The sequence below is a fragment of the Balaenoptera acutorostrata genome, chromosome 19, assembly GCF_949987535.1.
Source record: "Balaenoptera acutorostrata chromosome 19, mBalAcu1.1, whole genome shotgun sequence".
In the NCBI taxonomy this organism is placed as follows: Eukaryota; Metazoa; Chordata; class Mammalia; order Artiodactyla; family Balaenopteridae; genus Balaenoptera; species Balaenoptera acutorostrata.
In genome coordinates, this window is record NC_080082.1 from 31463025 (window position 1) to 31479920 (window position 16896).

Consider the following 16896-nt stretch of genomic DNA (forward strand, 5'->3'; position numbering starts at 1 on the left):
AATCTGTTAGAGTGTGCATGCCTCATAGAACATCTTCATTTAACAGTGACTGTACTTCCTGATAGCTGTTTCTTGACAGAAATGATAGGTCAGTCTAGTCAGCTGTGGTCAGGTGGAATTGTTGCATATCTTCTTATTTCAACTTGGAGCACCACAACAGAATGCAAGTATTGTGGCTGACCATGTTCCCAGTTTATATTTTAAGTGACTTTATAGCCTCTTTGGGTTCAGTACTATTATCTGGGTTATTCTAGAGGACTTCACTTTTTAAAAATTAAAACTAAGAACTCAGACCTATAAAAGACAACTTGCATCATGATTTAATTTATATAAACATCTAGAAAAGGCAAACAGATTAATCTATTGTGACAGAAAGCATTTAAGTGGTTGCCTAGGGAAGGACGAACGGGAGTAGAAAGGTGCAGAAGGAAAGAGATTACAAGGGGGCATGAGGAAATTTTGGGGGGTGATAGATATGTTCACTATCTTAATTGTGGTGGTGGTTTCACAGAGTCACATATTTGTCAAAATATATAGTTTCAGGTTGTAAATACAGATTTTGTACTTTAAATTTGTGTGGTTTATTATATGTCAGTTTACTGCAACAAAGCTGTAAAACCTTTAAAAATGTTTTTAAATAGTAGGAATAACTTGATTTTTACACAGTAGTATTGGTTAGACTGTTAGACATTATTACCATGTTCTTCTCTTTAAAAAAATTTTTTTTTAATTTTGTACTAGAACAAGCTACATTCTTATTTCCTTTGTTTCTGCTAAAACTAAACCTGGAATTTTTCAATCATTTTTTTCTCTTTTCTAAAATGTAATATAAATATCTTTACTGCTAAAAAAATCCAGACATGATTACCATATTGTTCTTTTAAGGTTATCCTTGTAATGTATGCTTATTTCTCTCCAAGTCACAAGGTGCAAATATAATTGGTTTAACAGATTTAAACCAATAAAATTTTATTTTTCAACAGATGAAGAAGACAGATCAGCTTCTGACAGTGATGAGTGTATTATTCCAGGTCCTATCGCCAAGAGCATCAAACAGGTCAGTAACCTGATATCAACCAGAAATGTTCTGAAATAAAGCTGCTTTTCATTCATAGTTTATCAATCTTCATGTATGAAACTCTTAAGGCAGAATATTTCTGGAAAAATTTTAATGTGTTATATAATCTTATCCAAGTAATCATCTAGTACAAGGAAATTGTATTTACACTTTCATTATGTAACAGACCATAACATGTAAGCGTTATTTTTGCTTACATGTTTAAGAGTACCTAACATCAGTAGCTTCAATGGTTACTTGCTAAAACCAGCTGACTTCTCTGACTCCTTTTCAGAACCATTATACAAAGATGTATTAAATCAAATCTGAACATTAAAGAATTCAAAATGTGAGATTGCATTTAAAACTATAATAACTTACACATGTGAATTCATAGACTATTCACATGTGTAAGTTATCTAAATATGTCACTGATAAGCTGTTAAAGTTATTTCATTCTGCCAAAAAATTAAACCCTTAGAAGGTAATTAATTTCATATAGGTATACTTCGCTTGTTTTGTAGCACATTGCTGAAAAGTAGTATGTAAACTGAAATTTTGTGAAGAAAATTATACTTTAATTTACATAGGAAGTGTCCCACTTACCAGAGCATTTTTCATTGTAAGGGGAGAAAAAGTTTTTATAAAGTAAATGTAAGTAAAGTGCTAGCTTTTTCTATTCATCTACATTAATTTTCCTGAAATGATTCATTGTATTCCTTTTCTTTAGAATTTCTACTTTATTTATTTATTTATTTTAATGTATTTATTTTATTTTTTTTGGGTGTGTTGGGTCTTCGTTTCTGTGTGAGGGCTTTCTCTAGTTGTGGCAAGCGGGGGCCACTCTTCATCACGGTGCGCGGGCCTCTCACTGTCGCGGCCTCTTGTTACAGAGCACAGGCTCCAGACGCGCAGGCTCAGTAGTTGTGGCTCACGGGCCCATTTGCTCCGCGGCATATGGGATCTTCCCAGACCAGGGCTCGAACCTGTGTCCCCTGCATTGGCAGGCAGATTCTCAACCACTGCGCCACTAGGGAAGCCCCTACTCTATTTTTAAGAATTGCAATACTTATTTCAACTCTTAAAATCTCACATTCTTAGCTTAATCTCTCTGCAGAACAAACCCATAAAACAGAACATTTCAGCTGTCACAGATGCCTCCATAAAATAGAGAAATCCGTTGTTTCTGTGATTGACAAATACAAACAGATGATTATAAATATAAACAGAACTCATCTGTCCAAAGTTTTATTATAATTATTATTATATAATTATTAATTATAATAACATCATCTAACATATAGCGTACTAATATATGGAATCATTATTGTTCAAAATTGATAAATTAAAAAAGGAATCTTGCATATGGTTGCCTGAAGACTTAATTATAGCATTTAGTTCGATTCAGTTTAATTCGTTTGCTTTATCAAATCTGAAATTGTTAAATTATTTTATCAAAATAAATCAAATTATTTCAGTGAAGAGAAATTCTCTACCCTCTACTGGAAATTTTTGATAATGGGAGTCAATGGGAAAATGAGCCTCTTGTGTGGAATTTAGCTGTCTAGCCATTTGTATTAGTCAGTTTTCCAAAGAAACAGAACCAATAAGATATATTTATAGAGAGAGAGAAAGAAAGTTACTAAAAGGAATTGGCTCTCGTGATTATGGAGAGTATGGAGTCCCAAGATCTGCAGTCTACAAGCTGGAGACCCAAGGAAGTCAATGGCTTAGTTCCAGTCTGAGTTGGAAGACCTCAGAACTAGGAGAGCCCATGGTGTGTGTTCCTGTCCGAAAGCAGGCAGGCAGGAGACCTACAAAGAGTAGATGTTTCAGTTCAGTTCAAGGGCAAGAAAAGACCAATGTCCCAGCTCAAGGCAGTCAGGCAGGAAGAGTTCCCTATTACTCAGCCTTTTTGTTCTATTCAGGTCTTTAATTAATTGGATGAGGCCCCATCCACATTAGAGAGTATAATCGGCTTTACTCAGTCTGCCAATTCAAATGTTAATCTCATCCAGAGATACCTTCACAGACTTACCCAGAGTAATGTTTGACCAAATGTCTGGGTACCTCGTGGCCCAAACAAGTTGACATATAAATTTAACCATCACATCATTTTACTAAGAACAGTCCATTCATTACATCAAGAGTAGTAAGCCTGCAAGCTTGATTCAGATATCTCTTTCTCACATGGTTCACATTTCTTTCTCAATAGTTCTGCAAGACTCTGCTTACTTTCATCACAATTTTTGAAAGGCTATATTGTTTAGCCTTTCGAACATAACATATAACATATAACATATGAGATACTGAATCAGTCCTAGGGTCTACAGGACTAGTACCAAGGGGTATATTTATCTAGCCAATCTACAAACAGTACTCATCTCTCTTGTTATAACTCAGCGATTCCCAGGGATTCACCATCTGCAGTTTGTGATCACTCTTCCCTAAGGAGGTAGATACAGTATTCCGGCCCTGCCCTCAGGAAACATTACATTCATTGGGAAGATGTTTTCATGAAAAAGTCAAGTAGTAATTCAGCAGTTAAATTACAATATAAAACAATGTCAGGAGACAGTACCAATGACTAATAGATACTTGAGCTAAAGAATAAAGCTGTTTGGGGCCTAGCCTCCTCATTTTCCAAATGTGTGAACTGAGATTTTGAAATAAGCTGACTTGCTGACAATCATGCCACTAATTAAGGAAGTTCAGAGGAAGGAGAAATTTGGAGTGATTTTTCAATAGGCTTCATTAAGGATATGCCCACAAGCTGGCTCACCCACCCTCTTTCTCATAGTTTCGTGTCTGCTTTTTCTCATTTTAAGCTGACTTTTTCTGCTTCACTTGCTTACTGCCCAAAGATAGCCACACAGAACGCCCAGCCCCAAGGAGAAGGATCTGATGAGCCACGTCTAGCCTCTGGATTGGGTCCATCTTTATCAGTTGTGCTCCTTGGACCCATTCAGCTGTGGCCAGTCACACAGTAGAAAGGAGTGTTCTGCTTTAACTGTGACAACTCAAAGATGCGGATATATGGCAGCAGGGAGAAAATCATGTGCATTTTTACTGCAGGCAGGGATGCACATTATGTTTCAGAAGTCAAGAATACACTAACTGGAGCAGCCTTTCTGTAGAGAGGGATAGAAGACTTCAGTTACAATGGTGAAGGCTAAATGTTTTGGATTTTATCCAAGAGAGACTAGGGAGGCATTGCAACAGTTAATTTTATTTTCTAAACATTGTATTCATCATCTAAGAGTAACTTTCAAAGTATGGAGAAATGTTATCTGAATTATGTCATCTTAGACCAGTGATTTTCAACTGGGGGCAATTTTGCCACCCAAGGGACATTTCGGCAACGTCTGGAGGCATTTTTGGTTGTCACACTGGGAGGGACTACTACTAGCATCTAGTGGTTAGAAGTCAGGGTTGCTGCTAAACATGCTGCAAAGTGTAGGACCCACGACAAAGAACTGTCTGGCCTAAAATGTCAGTAGTGCTGAGGTTGAGAAGTCCTGTATCAGACTTTCAACAGAATCATGTATATATTGACAACATTGCTAGCATCTCAGTGCAGTTATACAGTGCTCTTAACTAAGAATAAAGAACTTTGATTTAACCAAGAAGTTTAGTGAAAGAGCTATTCCTCTAAAATATTCAATTAATTCTAATGTACACATATATTTTTCCTTTGTAGTAAACTGGGTTTTTTCCTTTTTACTTCTGGAAAAGTAATTTGTGTTACTTTGCTACAGCCTAATACAGCCTTCACTACCATTCCAAAATGTGATTTCCTATAATGGTTTTAGATGCTGTCTCAGAAGTGTGAATATCATTTAAAGCAAGCAGCTATTTTAAGCAATGCTTTATGCCTTGGTAGCTATTAATCAGCTCCCATGTGGTTTTAAAAATTCTACTTTTAGTAGAAGGTAATGACCAGAATCTTATGTTCATAGGTGAAATTTAGTTTTGTTAAATTATATAACAAATACAGTAAAATAGTATAATCTGTAAGCACAGGAACAAAATAAGAGATCATCATATCATTGAAATATAGCATTTTCTAGTGATTGTACCAGTTTTTCTGTGTGCTACTTTTGCAAATCGTTTAATATGAGTCATGGAACCTTTTTCTTTAAAGATTCCGTAAACAGTACAAAGAACTCCTGAATACGTTTCACTCAGATTCATCAGTTGTTAACATTTGCTTATACTCTTTTTTTAATCATTTCTCTTCTCTCTCCTATATATGCTTATATGCAGTATGTATACATCATAAACACACATTCTTACATACATAGTTGTAATGAATCATTTGATAGTTGCAGAGATCATGCCCCTTTACCTCTAAATACTTCAGAACAATAATACTGGAATCTACAGTTCTTATTAAAATTGTGCCAGTTGTCCCAGTATTATCCTTTATAGCATGTTATTAATCTGGTCCAGGATCAAATCCAGATCACACATTGCATTTAGTTTTCATTCCTCTTTAGCCTCCTTTAATGTGTAATGGTTCCTCAGCCTTCCATTGAGTTGGTCTTTCATAACATTGACATTTTTTAAGAATGCAGGCCATTTATATTGTAAAATGTCCTTCAATTTGGATTTGTGTGATTCAGGTTATTCGTTTTGGTAGGAATACTACAGGAGCAACGCTGTGTCCTCTTCAGTGCATGATACCAGGAGACACAGGATGTCATTTTATCTGATTGTTGATATTAACTTTTAAGCCTAAAAATACTTGTGGCTCATTAGTTTCTTCTTTTGTCTCCTCTTTAAGAACTGCTTCAGGTAGAAAGCTCAGGACAGGAATACATAGCTTTCTTTGGAAGGGAAGGTACTACTGAATGTCTAATATGTGCTAAGCACATGCTATGTAATATCTCCTTATAGTTCTCACAGCAATTCTTTATTCATTAGCATCTACTGTGTATTATACGAGAAACAATCCCTAGCCTCAAAAAATTCACAGTCTAGGGCAAACACAATTACAATGCAGTGGTCAGCGCTAGGAGAATGGAATGCACAGCTACTGTGGGAGCCTTCAGGAGGAGTGCCTAACTCAGCATGAGGGACCCTCATCAAGGATGGCTTCCTAGGGTCAGTGAAGCTTGAGCCAAGACTTGAAGATGATTAGGAATTAGTGGAAGCAGAGGAGGCGACATTATAGGCCAAAGAAACAAAAGCATAAGAATTTGAGAGAATGTGGAGCATGGCTTGTTCTGAGAATCAGAGCGGTTTTAGGATGGGCCAAGCCTACGGCACACATGGGGAGCCCCAGGAGAATATGCTGAAAAGATAGTCATGTCCAGAGCATTGAGGCTTCTGTGTATTACCTGAGGAGGTTGAAGTCTATCCTGAAGTTCTACGAGCGGCCAATGAGGATTTTTAAGGGAGGAGGAAGAAGATCAGTCATTCATTAAACAGGTAGTTAGTGAGCACTTTCTGTGTCCCGAGCCTTATTCTAGGGACTGGGAATTTAGCAGTGAATAAGAGGAGTAAGTCTCTTGCTCTCGTGGAGCTTGCACTCTTGGATCACATTTTAAAAGATCATGCTATCAATAAAGTAAAGAATAGATTAGAGGCACAGGGACTAGTTAAAAAGCAATTAAATAACCCCACTCTGTGGTGACCTCCACTTTGTAGAAATTTTTTAAATTGCCTTTACCTATAGCTATAATGTCACAAAATTGAGAGGGAGAGTAGTGTCCTAGATAAACATCATTTATGCCAATTACACTATGAATTTCAATTATCTACTACACTGTGTAAGCAACTTAAGATTATTCAGTTTCTTTTTTTCATGTTACAGAATCTGACAGCTCATAGTTATGTTTTAGAAATGTTGATCCTTAAACGGAATCTAACAGATTTCCCAGGACTTAGACATATTACTTGGTTCTTCCTCTTTTCTTCATGTCTGTGATGTATAATTAATCATAGATTACTTCATTTTGTTTCATTTCATTTACAACATTTATGAGCTTCACTTTGTCAGAATGAAATGCTTGTCCCCTCCGTTCCTTTCCAAAGTGGCATAATTAGTGTTAGCATCTTTTTTAACAGGCTACATAAAGTTTAGTGGCTGGATTAAATCAAGTCATTAACATAATGTGCCACCCAATTTGCCCCTATCTCTCTTCGTTTCCAGGACATCAAAGTGCCACAGAGCACCAGTGTAATTGGGCCTTGCTGGCCTGTCAGATTCCGTCAGCCTGATGACTGCTGCTTTTACTAAAAAGCTTCTAGGCATGATAATTACTGGGGGTGGGGAGTCTGAGAAATGTAAAACTTTGGACATTTCTCTATGAATATTTTATTAATTTGAATAATCAGAAGTTAACAGTATCAATTTGATGTATAATACATTGATTAAAAGCCTTGTTTTAGGTCCTCAAAATAGACATCAAAACCGAAAATTTGCATCTGCCATAGCATTAAAAAAAAAAGAATTATCAATCCTTCTTTCACATTATTCCTAATTTTACCATTTAAGCAATGCAGCTTTCAATTTTTACAACTAAATATATTGCCTTCAACTCACAGATTTCTTAAAGTGTGCCCACAGGTGAGAATGGGAGATCACAGGCTAAAGAGTAATGATCTTTTTTGTGCAATGCACATTTACATCTTTCTCCGTTCCTACTAATAGCAGTTTTGTAAAAGCTGCCATATTCAATCGGACTAAAATGCAGTTCCACCTGGATGCCAGGTTCTCTTGAACAACTTGAGCTGGCATTCCCAGGTGATCGCAGTAATGATGTCCAGCAAAATATGTTTTAAAGCTTTGAAAAGCAAAATGCATAAAGCAGCTCACCGCTTTTAGCACTAGTGTATTATACGTTGTTAAATCACTTCAGAATCAAAGATGATATCCTATCAGTGGGTAGAGTAAGCCCCTCCCACTATTTTACATATGGACGCTTAAGCTAGATAACCAGAAATGCTGGATTACTCTCCTGATATTAATTGCCTTTAAAACTATTTTTTATATTTTGTAACTTAATTATCTCTTACTGATATACCACAGACATCTTTCCATAGCAGTATACTCTATTTCTTTTTTCGCATATGCATGATATTACATTGTATAGCTGTACCATATTTATTTAAATAAGCACCTTTTGGTGGACCCTTTGGTTTCTATCAGTTTTTGCTAATACAGACATTTCCAGGTTAAGTGTTTTTATACATAACATTTTTACACAAAACATGTAGAAATTACTGTTTCCTCATATCACACTTCTTGTCAAATTTATGAATAAGAAATATCTCACTGATGATTCCATTTAAAAAGAAGCAAACAAAAAGGTATATTTGTTCATACATAGTATATTTGTACATACATACATATGTATTTTTTTTCACACACACACACTATTTTATTTTTACAAGAGATAAACTGACACTAAGCATTGTAAATGGACGACCACAACAAAAGCAACAATGATTGCATTTACCAAACACGAAACACACTCATACTATGTCATAATATTGACATTCAGTCCAGGAATCCTCCACTGTAACAGCTCCTTTACTTTGCAGTGAAAATTGATTTGTATATTTTTTGCCTGTGAGTCCTTGTGGAATTTTTTTTTTTTATTCAAACAGAAAGTCACAAAAATTATAATGATCCTCATCAGTTCACTCAGTCCCATGTAATTAATTTTTTTTTCATCTTGATCTTTTGTTAGCACTTTTATGAATTCATCAGTTTTCCATTAGAGTTCTGAAAATGCTTATTCATTCAGTTCAGCAGTATAGTCAGTTACCAGAAACCTGTACTTGTCAGAGTCTTTTCCATGAATTCCTTGAAGATGAAACCCTTTTATAGGAACATTTTTGCAAAAGCATCAGAGTACACCCAGAACTGTCTGTAAATGACAAAAGACTTAAAAATGACCACGGTTAAAGATTTGATGAAAGTTCATAATAATGCAATTGACAAGGAAATTTAGTTATTTCTGAGATACACATTTTAAAGTAATAACTAGAATTATGACTTATAACATTATACCAGAACATACAAGATTTTTAGAAATTTCATGTAATGTCTGAAACATTTATGTTAACATATTTCCATACAAATAACCCAAAGAAAGTTTAGTATTAGTTGTTTTTTTGTTTGTTTGTTTTTTTATACTGCAGGTTCTTATTAGGCATCAATTTTATACACATCAGTGTATACATGTCATTCCCAATCGCCCAATTCAGCACACCACCATCCCCACCCCACCGTGGTTTTCCCCCCTTGGCGTCCATACATTTGTTCTCTACATCTGTGTCTCAACTTCTGCCCTGCAAACCAGTTCATCGGTACCATTTTTCTAGGTTCCACATACATGCATTAATATACGATATTTGTTTTTCTCTTTCTGACTTACTTCACTCTGTATGACAGTCTCTAGATCCATCCACGTCTCAACAAATGACACAATTTCATTCCTTTTTATGCCTGAGTAATATTCCATTGTATATATGTACCACAACTTCTTTATCCATTCATCTGTTGATGGGCATTTAGGTTGCTTCCATGACCTGGCTATTGTAAATAGTGCTGCAATGAACATTGGGGTGCATGTGTCTTTTTGAATTATGGTTTTCTCTGGGTATATGCCCAGTAGTGGGATTACTGGATCCATACATATGTATTTTTATATGAGCATACAGATATAACATTTAGGTTTATGTAAGCAAAGAAAATGTCTGGAAGTATATAATCCAAATACTGTTAGCAATGAGTATCTCTGGGACATGGGTCAGGGCAAGGGTCAGCAAACTATGGCCCATGTGCCAAATCCAGCCCTCTACCTATTTTTATAAATAAAGTTTTATTGGAGCACAGCACACTCATCATTTACATATTGTCTGTGGCCACTTCACTCTACGAGAGCAGAGTTGAGTACTTGCAACAGAGACCATATAGCCTACAATGCGAAAAATATTTGCTCTCTGGCCCTTACAGAAAAAAATTTGCCAATCCCTGAGTTAAAGAATGGGTGGAAACAAGGAACTTTTATATTTTACTTTCTAGGATTTATATTGTTGGATTGTTTTTAGTGATGAATATAGATTGCTTCTAAAAAGGAAATAATTTGTTAGCTAATTCTGTACTAAAATGTTAAATAATAACTAAAGGACAGTTTAATATGAATTGTAGAAGCTTTTCTATAAATAGAAAGGGCCAGCAAATACAGGGCGAGTCTTTTCTGGTTTAGAGCAGTGCTTCTCCAAGTGCGGTCCTCAGACCAGCAGCACCAGCATTGCCTGAGAATCTGTGACAGATGCGAATTCCTGGGCCCCACACTAGACCAAATGAATCAGAAGCTCTGAGACTGGAGCCCAGAAATCTGTGTCTTGTCAAGCCTTTCAGGTCATTCTGGGGTGTGCTAAAATCTGAGAACCACAGCTTTAGGGAAAGGCAGTACTTCTCACCATGGCTGCATGTTAGAACCACCTAGGAAACATTTCTAAATGCCAGGGCCCAGGCTCCACTCAGATCAGTTAGATCAGAATTTTGTTTAAAACTCCCCCAGTGGTACTAATGTGCAGCCAAAATTGAGAACCACTGTTCTATAACATCTGTTCTCAATGATGGTAAAAGTGGAATAGCATATCAAAATAACCTGAAATTGAGGGTCATTTTTTAAATTCTCTCCTTCCTTCACAGTACTGCCATAGTAAGCCACTTTTAATGATGAAAATGTGTCATATCCCTCAGGTGTATTAGGACAGGAAAAAATATTCCAATCATCGCTTTAGAACATGCGGTAACAAGCTTCTGTAATTTGCTGACCATTACAGATACAGTAATTTACATGGTATATAAGGGAGACAGTGTTCTAAAAATAAGTATTCTTAACCCTAGCACGAGTCTGATCTCCATTACTGAAGTTTTCACTATTTATATTATTTGTTCAACACAGTATCTTTTAACAGAACATATGAGAAAAGAAAGATTACTGTCACCAGTGGAAACTGGATTAGGTTTGTTTTGTTTGTTAAAAACATTATTATCATTATTTGTATGTGTGTGTGTTAATTCCCAGTTTGAGAAGTGAAGTAGGGATCTAAAGTATCACAGAAATAGTAAGCAGTATGTCGGAAATATGTATTAAATTACTACTTCTGTATTAATTGTTGTGTTTTAATTTTATAATGGTAGAGTATTCAACATGCAGTGTATGATTTTTGTTGTTTTATGCTGTCATTTTATCAGCTGCTCAGGTGTCACTTAATAAATAAATAAATACTTAACTATTAAAACTATGAAAATGGAATAATCTCTGTAAAAAAAAAATTATTACTTCAACAGTTGGAGTTTCTCTTTACTCTTATTTCTCCCAAAGAGCTATTATTTTTTTAAAAATCAAAGACTTTTCAATCAAAACTTGTATGAAGAGTGGATTTGATTCCCAATAAGTAGAAGCTTTGGAGCCTACTGTGAGGTCTAGGGGACTTTTTTTGAGTCTTTGAGATGACTGTGCCAGCCCCCAGCCTGAAGAAGAGAAGTTGTAAGAATGGCCATTAATCGTTATGCATCCTACCCTACTTACGTATGGCTCTGTCAGTACCAATGGAGAGTTGGACTTTTTTTTTTTTTTAATAAATTTATTTATTTTATTTATTTATTTTTGGCTGCATTGGGTCTTCGTTGCTGAGCACGGACTTTCTCTAGTTGCTGTGAGCGGGGGCTACTCTTCCTTGCGGTGCACGGGCTTCTCATTGCGGTGGCTTCTCTTGTTGCGGAGCACGGGCTCTAGGGTGTGTGAGCTTCAGTAGTTGTGGCGCATGGGCTTAGTTGCTCCGTGGCATGTGGGATCTTCCCAGACTACGGATTGAACACATGTCCCTTGCATTGGCAGGCGGATTCTTAACCACTGCACCACCAAGGAAGTCCCAGTTTGACTTTTTGAACCAACTATTTTGAGCTTGTCTTAGAGCTCACTTCAATTAAACTTTTATTCTTAAAGGGCATAGACATAGATCATCACCTTGCATTTCCATTTTATGTCTATTGTTTTGTTATAAAGTACCAAGTTCTACATACCTTGGCTCCTATAGGTAGGCTTTAATTATATTTATTTACACACACACATACACATATACAAAGTATTTTTATGCTGATAAAATAATACTCATGTAAACTTATATACCATGTGGGAAGTAACTTGATAATCCTACGAAGTTGACTTTCTCATACCTATCACCCAGCAATGCCAAGAGAACCACTCGCATACACAAGAAAACATAAAAGGATGTTCAATGCAACATTCTTTGTAATAGCAAAAAATTTTAAACAACTTAATTGTTCATCAATAGAGAAATAAATAGACTAGAGATTATATAGACAATATAAATGGAATTCTATACAACAGTTAATATTAATGAATTAGATTTTAATTATAACCATGAATAAATCTCAAAAATATAGTATTGAGTGAAGAAATTGCAGAATGATTAATAGACAATGATACCATTCATATAAAATCTAAAAACAGAAAATAATATGTTGTTTATATATATATACATACATAGTAGAAAATATAAAAGCTTGTTTGGGAATGATACACACCAACTTCAGGATAGTGGTTACCTCTGGGGGAAATGAGGAAGAAGGGGAAAGGAATTGGGAGGGGGCGCTTTTCCCTGTATCCGAAATATTTTATTTCTTCCACAGTAACAGCAAAAAGATTTAAATCAGATACAGCAAAAAGGTAACATCTGTTTAAGATGTTGAGTACTTGAATATGCCAAATTATTTTCTTTATAGTTTAAAAAGTTAAAGAAATGCTTATTCACTGTGGAATTAAGAATGAAATAAAACTCACATGCAATCTCACCATAGTGAGATTTAAATCTAACTGACTGAAGCAAGTTCCAAACCTTTATCAGAGGCTATTCTCAGTTAAGCAATACTGTGTTTAAGGGCTGTCAAGTTGAATTAGTTTTTAGAAGCCTAACAATCCAACCCCATTGTGGCTGCTGTGATGGTTGAAACCAGAGGAAGAATTCAGCATGATCTTCTGAAGTACAACATAAAAAATTTAAGCATGCCAATAAAAGCCCAAGTAAATACTATAGAGAAATATGGCCTAAAATGTGAATTATAACATCAGTCAGGAAGCAGTAGTGGAATTGAGCCAAAATCATGAGAACTCTTAATGTTTTTTTTCTCTGAGAGTAATACAAGCTGTCATCACATTTCTAGATCATTCAATCACATAAAGTATAGTGTCCATCTATACAGACAACTGAAAAGAAGTTGCACACAGTTCTTATTTGAGTGATTTCTGTTACTGCTGTTCACCACAATCAGAAATTTTAAATGCTCTTTTTATATGTTGATGCTGACATCTCGCTAACTAGGGAAGCTAAATAGGATAACTGGTGAAGAAGACAAAAACAGTACTGAGAAGTAGCATCACACCTAGTAACATGTTCACACGCACAGGAAAGAAACAAAACAAGAAAAGCCCAAAGCCTATACTGGCTGGCTAACCTGTGTATGAGCAGGGTGTAATACAGAGGTATGACCAGTTGTATTCCTCTAGTAATCCTCAACAGACATTATTCTGCATCCATCTAAAAGGCTATGCTTCAGTCACTGTCATTTGAAACAGTATATTGTTACCCCTTCCAATTCTCCTAATTGAACTTTTTTTCGGTATTTTATTATGAAAATTTTCAAACATACAGAGAAGTTGAGCTAACAACAGTACCCTACCCCTAGATTCTACAAAATTGATCGGTGCTTGTAATAGTATTATTTAATTAAAATCTAGAATGACAAGATTTCTATACACTTTTCAACAGTTAATAATCACCAACTTCCCAAAACGTAGTAGATACAATAAATATTTGTTAAAGGTGAAAACACTAATAATTGCAGCCTCACATATTTCTGGCAATATATAAAAGATATTCTGAATAGATAGAGGACATTCAGCGTCCCTTGACTCTATATCATTAAGTATTTATTGAGAGCCAGATCCTAGAGAGGATGTTAAATAGCAAAAGATGAATAAGTTATGGTCCTGGCCTCCAGGAACTCACAGTCTACAGAGAGAGGCACATATGTAAACAAATCCATGCCATACAATGTGACTAAAAAGTGCAGTGAGGGCCCAGAAGAGGAAGCAACTCAGTCTTGGAAATCAGTCACGCTCTCATAAAAGGAGTACATGCATGGCCCAGGGCCTCACATAAGTGGAATTTTGTCTGATAGAGAAGATTTCAGATGCAAAAGCTCAGCAATATTAACAGTACACCACAGGTCTGGGGAAATGGCGAGAGTGTAGGGGTAATAGGTTTTCAAGCAGAAAGGTGATATCTGATTTGTTTTTAGGGAAGGAACTCTGCCACCAGAAGAAGAGTTGAGGCTGCAGGCAAGCAAGTAGAGAGGCAGGAGTGCCTCACCTCTCTTACAGCCATGAGAACGGAGCCGCTTATTTTTTGAGTGTGTACTGCACACCACACCAGTGATGCCATAAGCAAGATGATAGTCCCTCTGTAACTGAACTTAGTGCCTCGTACCACCCACCTGTCTGCCTACAGTTCTGCCAACCAGTTATTCTTTATGATTCCTTCTGATTTCTCCCTTCTTACTCTATAAAACTACTCTCTAATACTAGGAAACTGTTGAATTCGTTCCTTCCTCAGATCATGTGAGAACATAAAGAAGGAGTTTCTCTAGAGATAAAAATGAGGGAAAAAAACACATCTTGTTTTGTGTTTATATCTCCAGTAGCTGACACAATGTTGAAATATCTTAAGCTTTTTGTAACTCAGTGAAACATCGAAATATTTAGGAATTAAAGTGAACAGGAATGAGTGATCTATAGGATATGGTGGATGTGAAAATGGAGATTGGCAAGAATGGCTCCAAGGTCTCCTGGTTGTGGGTGACCAGGTGGATGGTGGTGATGTCATCACCTGAGATAACAAATATCTAGAGGATGAATGAGACTGGGAGAGAGAAGAGATCATGAGTTCATCTCTGACACTAAGTTGGAGTTGTCTGCTAGTCAGTTGATGTGCTTCTTAATCTTGAAAATCTTCATATATAATCTAGTTGAACTTTTGATTCACAGAGCCATGAGAACAACCAGAATTGTTCCAGTATTGAAAAATAAGTTGGCTAGCCCAATTAGCCAAAATTTATAATGTTTAGAAATTGTTTATTCAGGGTGTGCTTCCCTAGATATATACTGTTTGGAACTTATCCCTTTTTGGATTTATTTTAGTTTGATTCATGTACCATCAAAGGAACAAAGAAATGATAACTAATAACTCTGTCAGTTAAGTTAGAGAATTAAAAAGGACATATGCTAGAGGTAATGAGGCTGGGTCGGGGTGGGGGGAATAACAGAAAAAAAAATCTAGACCAGAAAGAAGATAGACATCCTAAAAATAATTTTAAAGTTTTTTTTTTCTTTTTGGTTATTTATTTGGTTTTGGTATTTTGTTTGTCTGACTGTGATCCAGGTATCTACATTTATTTAGAATTATATTTTGTATGTAGGCTTATTTGACAGCCCAAGTTCGTTCTTACAGTAATGCAAGTTTTCATATGGGGATTGTACAGTTAATATATTATTAATTTAAAAACCACTTAAATAAATTTGGTTCCCCTGCTATTTAAAAGTTAATTTGTCTCTTCACTGGGTTCTGTGATAAATTTTAAATTCCTCTCCTCACAATGTAGAAATAACCATGTATACCTCTTTTGCCTTTTTATAGCTATTTTCTAAAATGATTCTTTTGTGCAGAAGCAGGAATGTTTTATGCTATTGTCATAACAATTCTAAGTTTGTCAAATTACAAGTTATGTAAAAGACTTAATTATGCACTGTGCTGCAGTTGAGCCAGAATTATAAAATATGTGTGTGCATGCTATTTTGACAACCACAATACATTTTAAGGAAAAATAATATCATTTAAAATACTTTCTTTACCATGTTAGTCTTTGGCAAGCAGAGAAGGGCTTTTCTGAAGTGAGATTAGACAATAGAGCCAACTTCATTTTTTATGCACGTGAACGGAGAGGGCTTGAGGTTATTAGTTGAAACCGAGTAACCTTTCCAGGCTTTCATCTCTTTCTTTTCAAATTTGAATATGAAAAGCATATTCAAGTCAAAGACCATCACTTTAATGACATTTGGCAGTCATTTGATTTATTAGGTTTTAGAAAAAATTTTCCTTTAAATATTTCATCATACTATGCTAATCCTAGTAATATTGCCAGCTGCAGCCTTGTACCTGTATTAGTGGAGACAGAATGGTGTGGAATTTTCTCTGTCATCCTAGTAAAATTTCCATGAATCTACTGAATAATAAAATAACCTTATTGAAATATTCAGATTTAGGTTTTTAGTTAAAGTGTCTTAGAATACATAATAAAAGAAAATGTCTTTTGAAAGAAGGGGGTAAAATTACTTCATCAAATATTGAGGGGGTTTGCTAGCAATGGAAATTGTTCTTTATGGGAATATTTTTTCAATAGGGTACCTATGCTTTTCAATTTGATTAATTATATTATATACTTTGAAATATCAAAATAGTAATCACTATGGTGAATTTATATACTGATTTACATCTGACAATGAATTCCTAAGAGTTGGTTATATAAGCACGTCTTAGTATCAGGATTTTTAATTATTATTTTAAGTTATATAATTTATAGCAGGATGCCTCTGAATTTAATAAAGAGAGATTGAGTAAGGGGGAATAAAGAACAAATTTTAAATTGTAAACATTTAAAATTAAATGTAAACATTTAACTGAGGAATTATCTTGGTATGATCTAATTTTTAAGTCATAGTCTATCATTT

At 35.3% G+C, this 16896-nt stretch overlaps 1 protein-coding gene across 4 annotated transcripts in view; it reads left to right on the top strand.

The window, feature by feature from the left end:
• RPGRIP1L (RPGRIP1 like) overlaps positions 1-16896 on the top strand; it is a 98622-nt gene that overhangs the window by 60872 nt on the left and 20854 nt on the right. For 3 of the 4 annotated variants that reach the window (XM_007167599.3, XM_057534910.1, XM_057534909.1), the window contains exon 22: positions 984-1057. In XM_007167599.3, coding sequence (XP_007167661.2) covers positions 984-1057 — 74 coding nt within the window. Of the gene's footprint in view, positions 1-983; positions 1058-14411; positions 14769-16896 lie in introns of those variants that run through there. The other variant, XM_057534911.1, reaches the window with a different exon arrangement.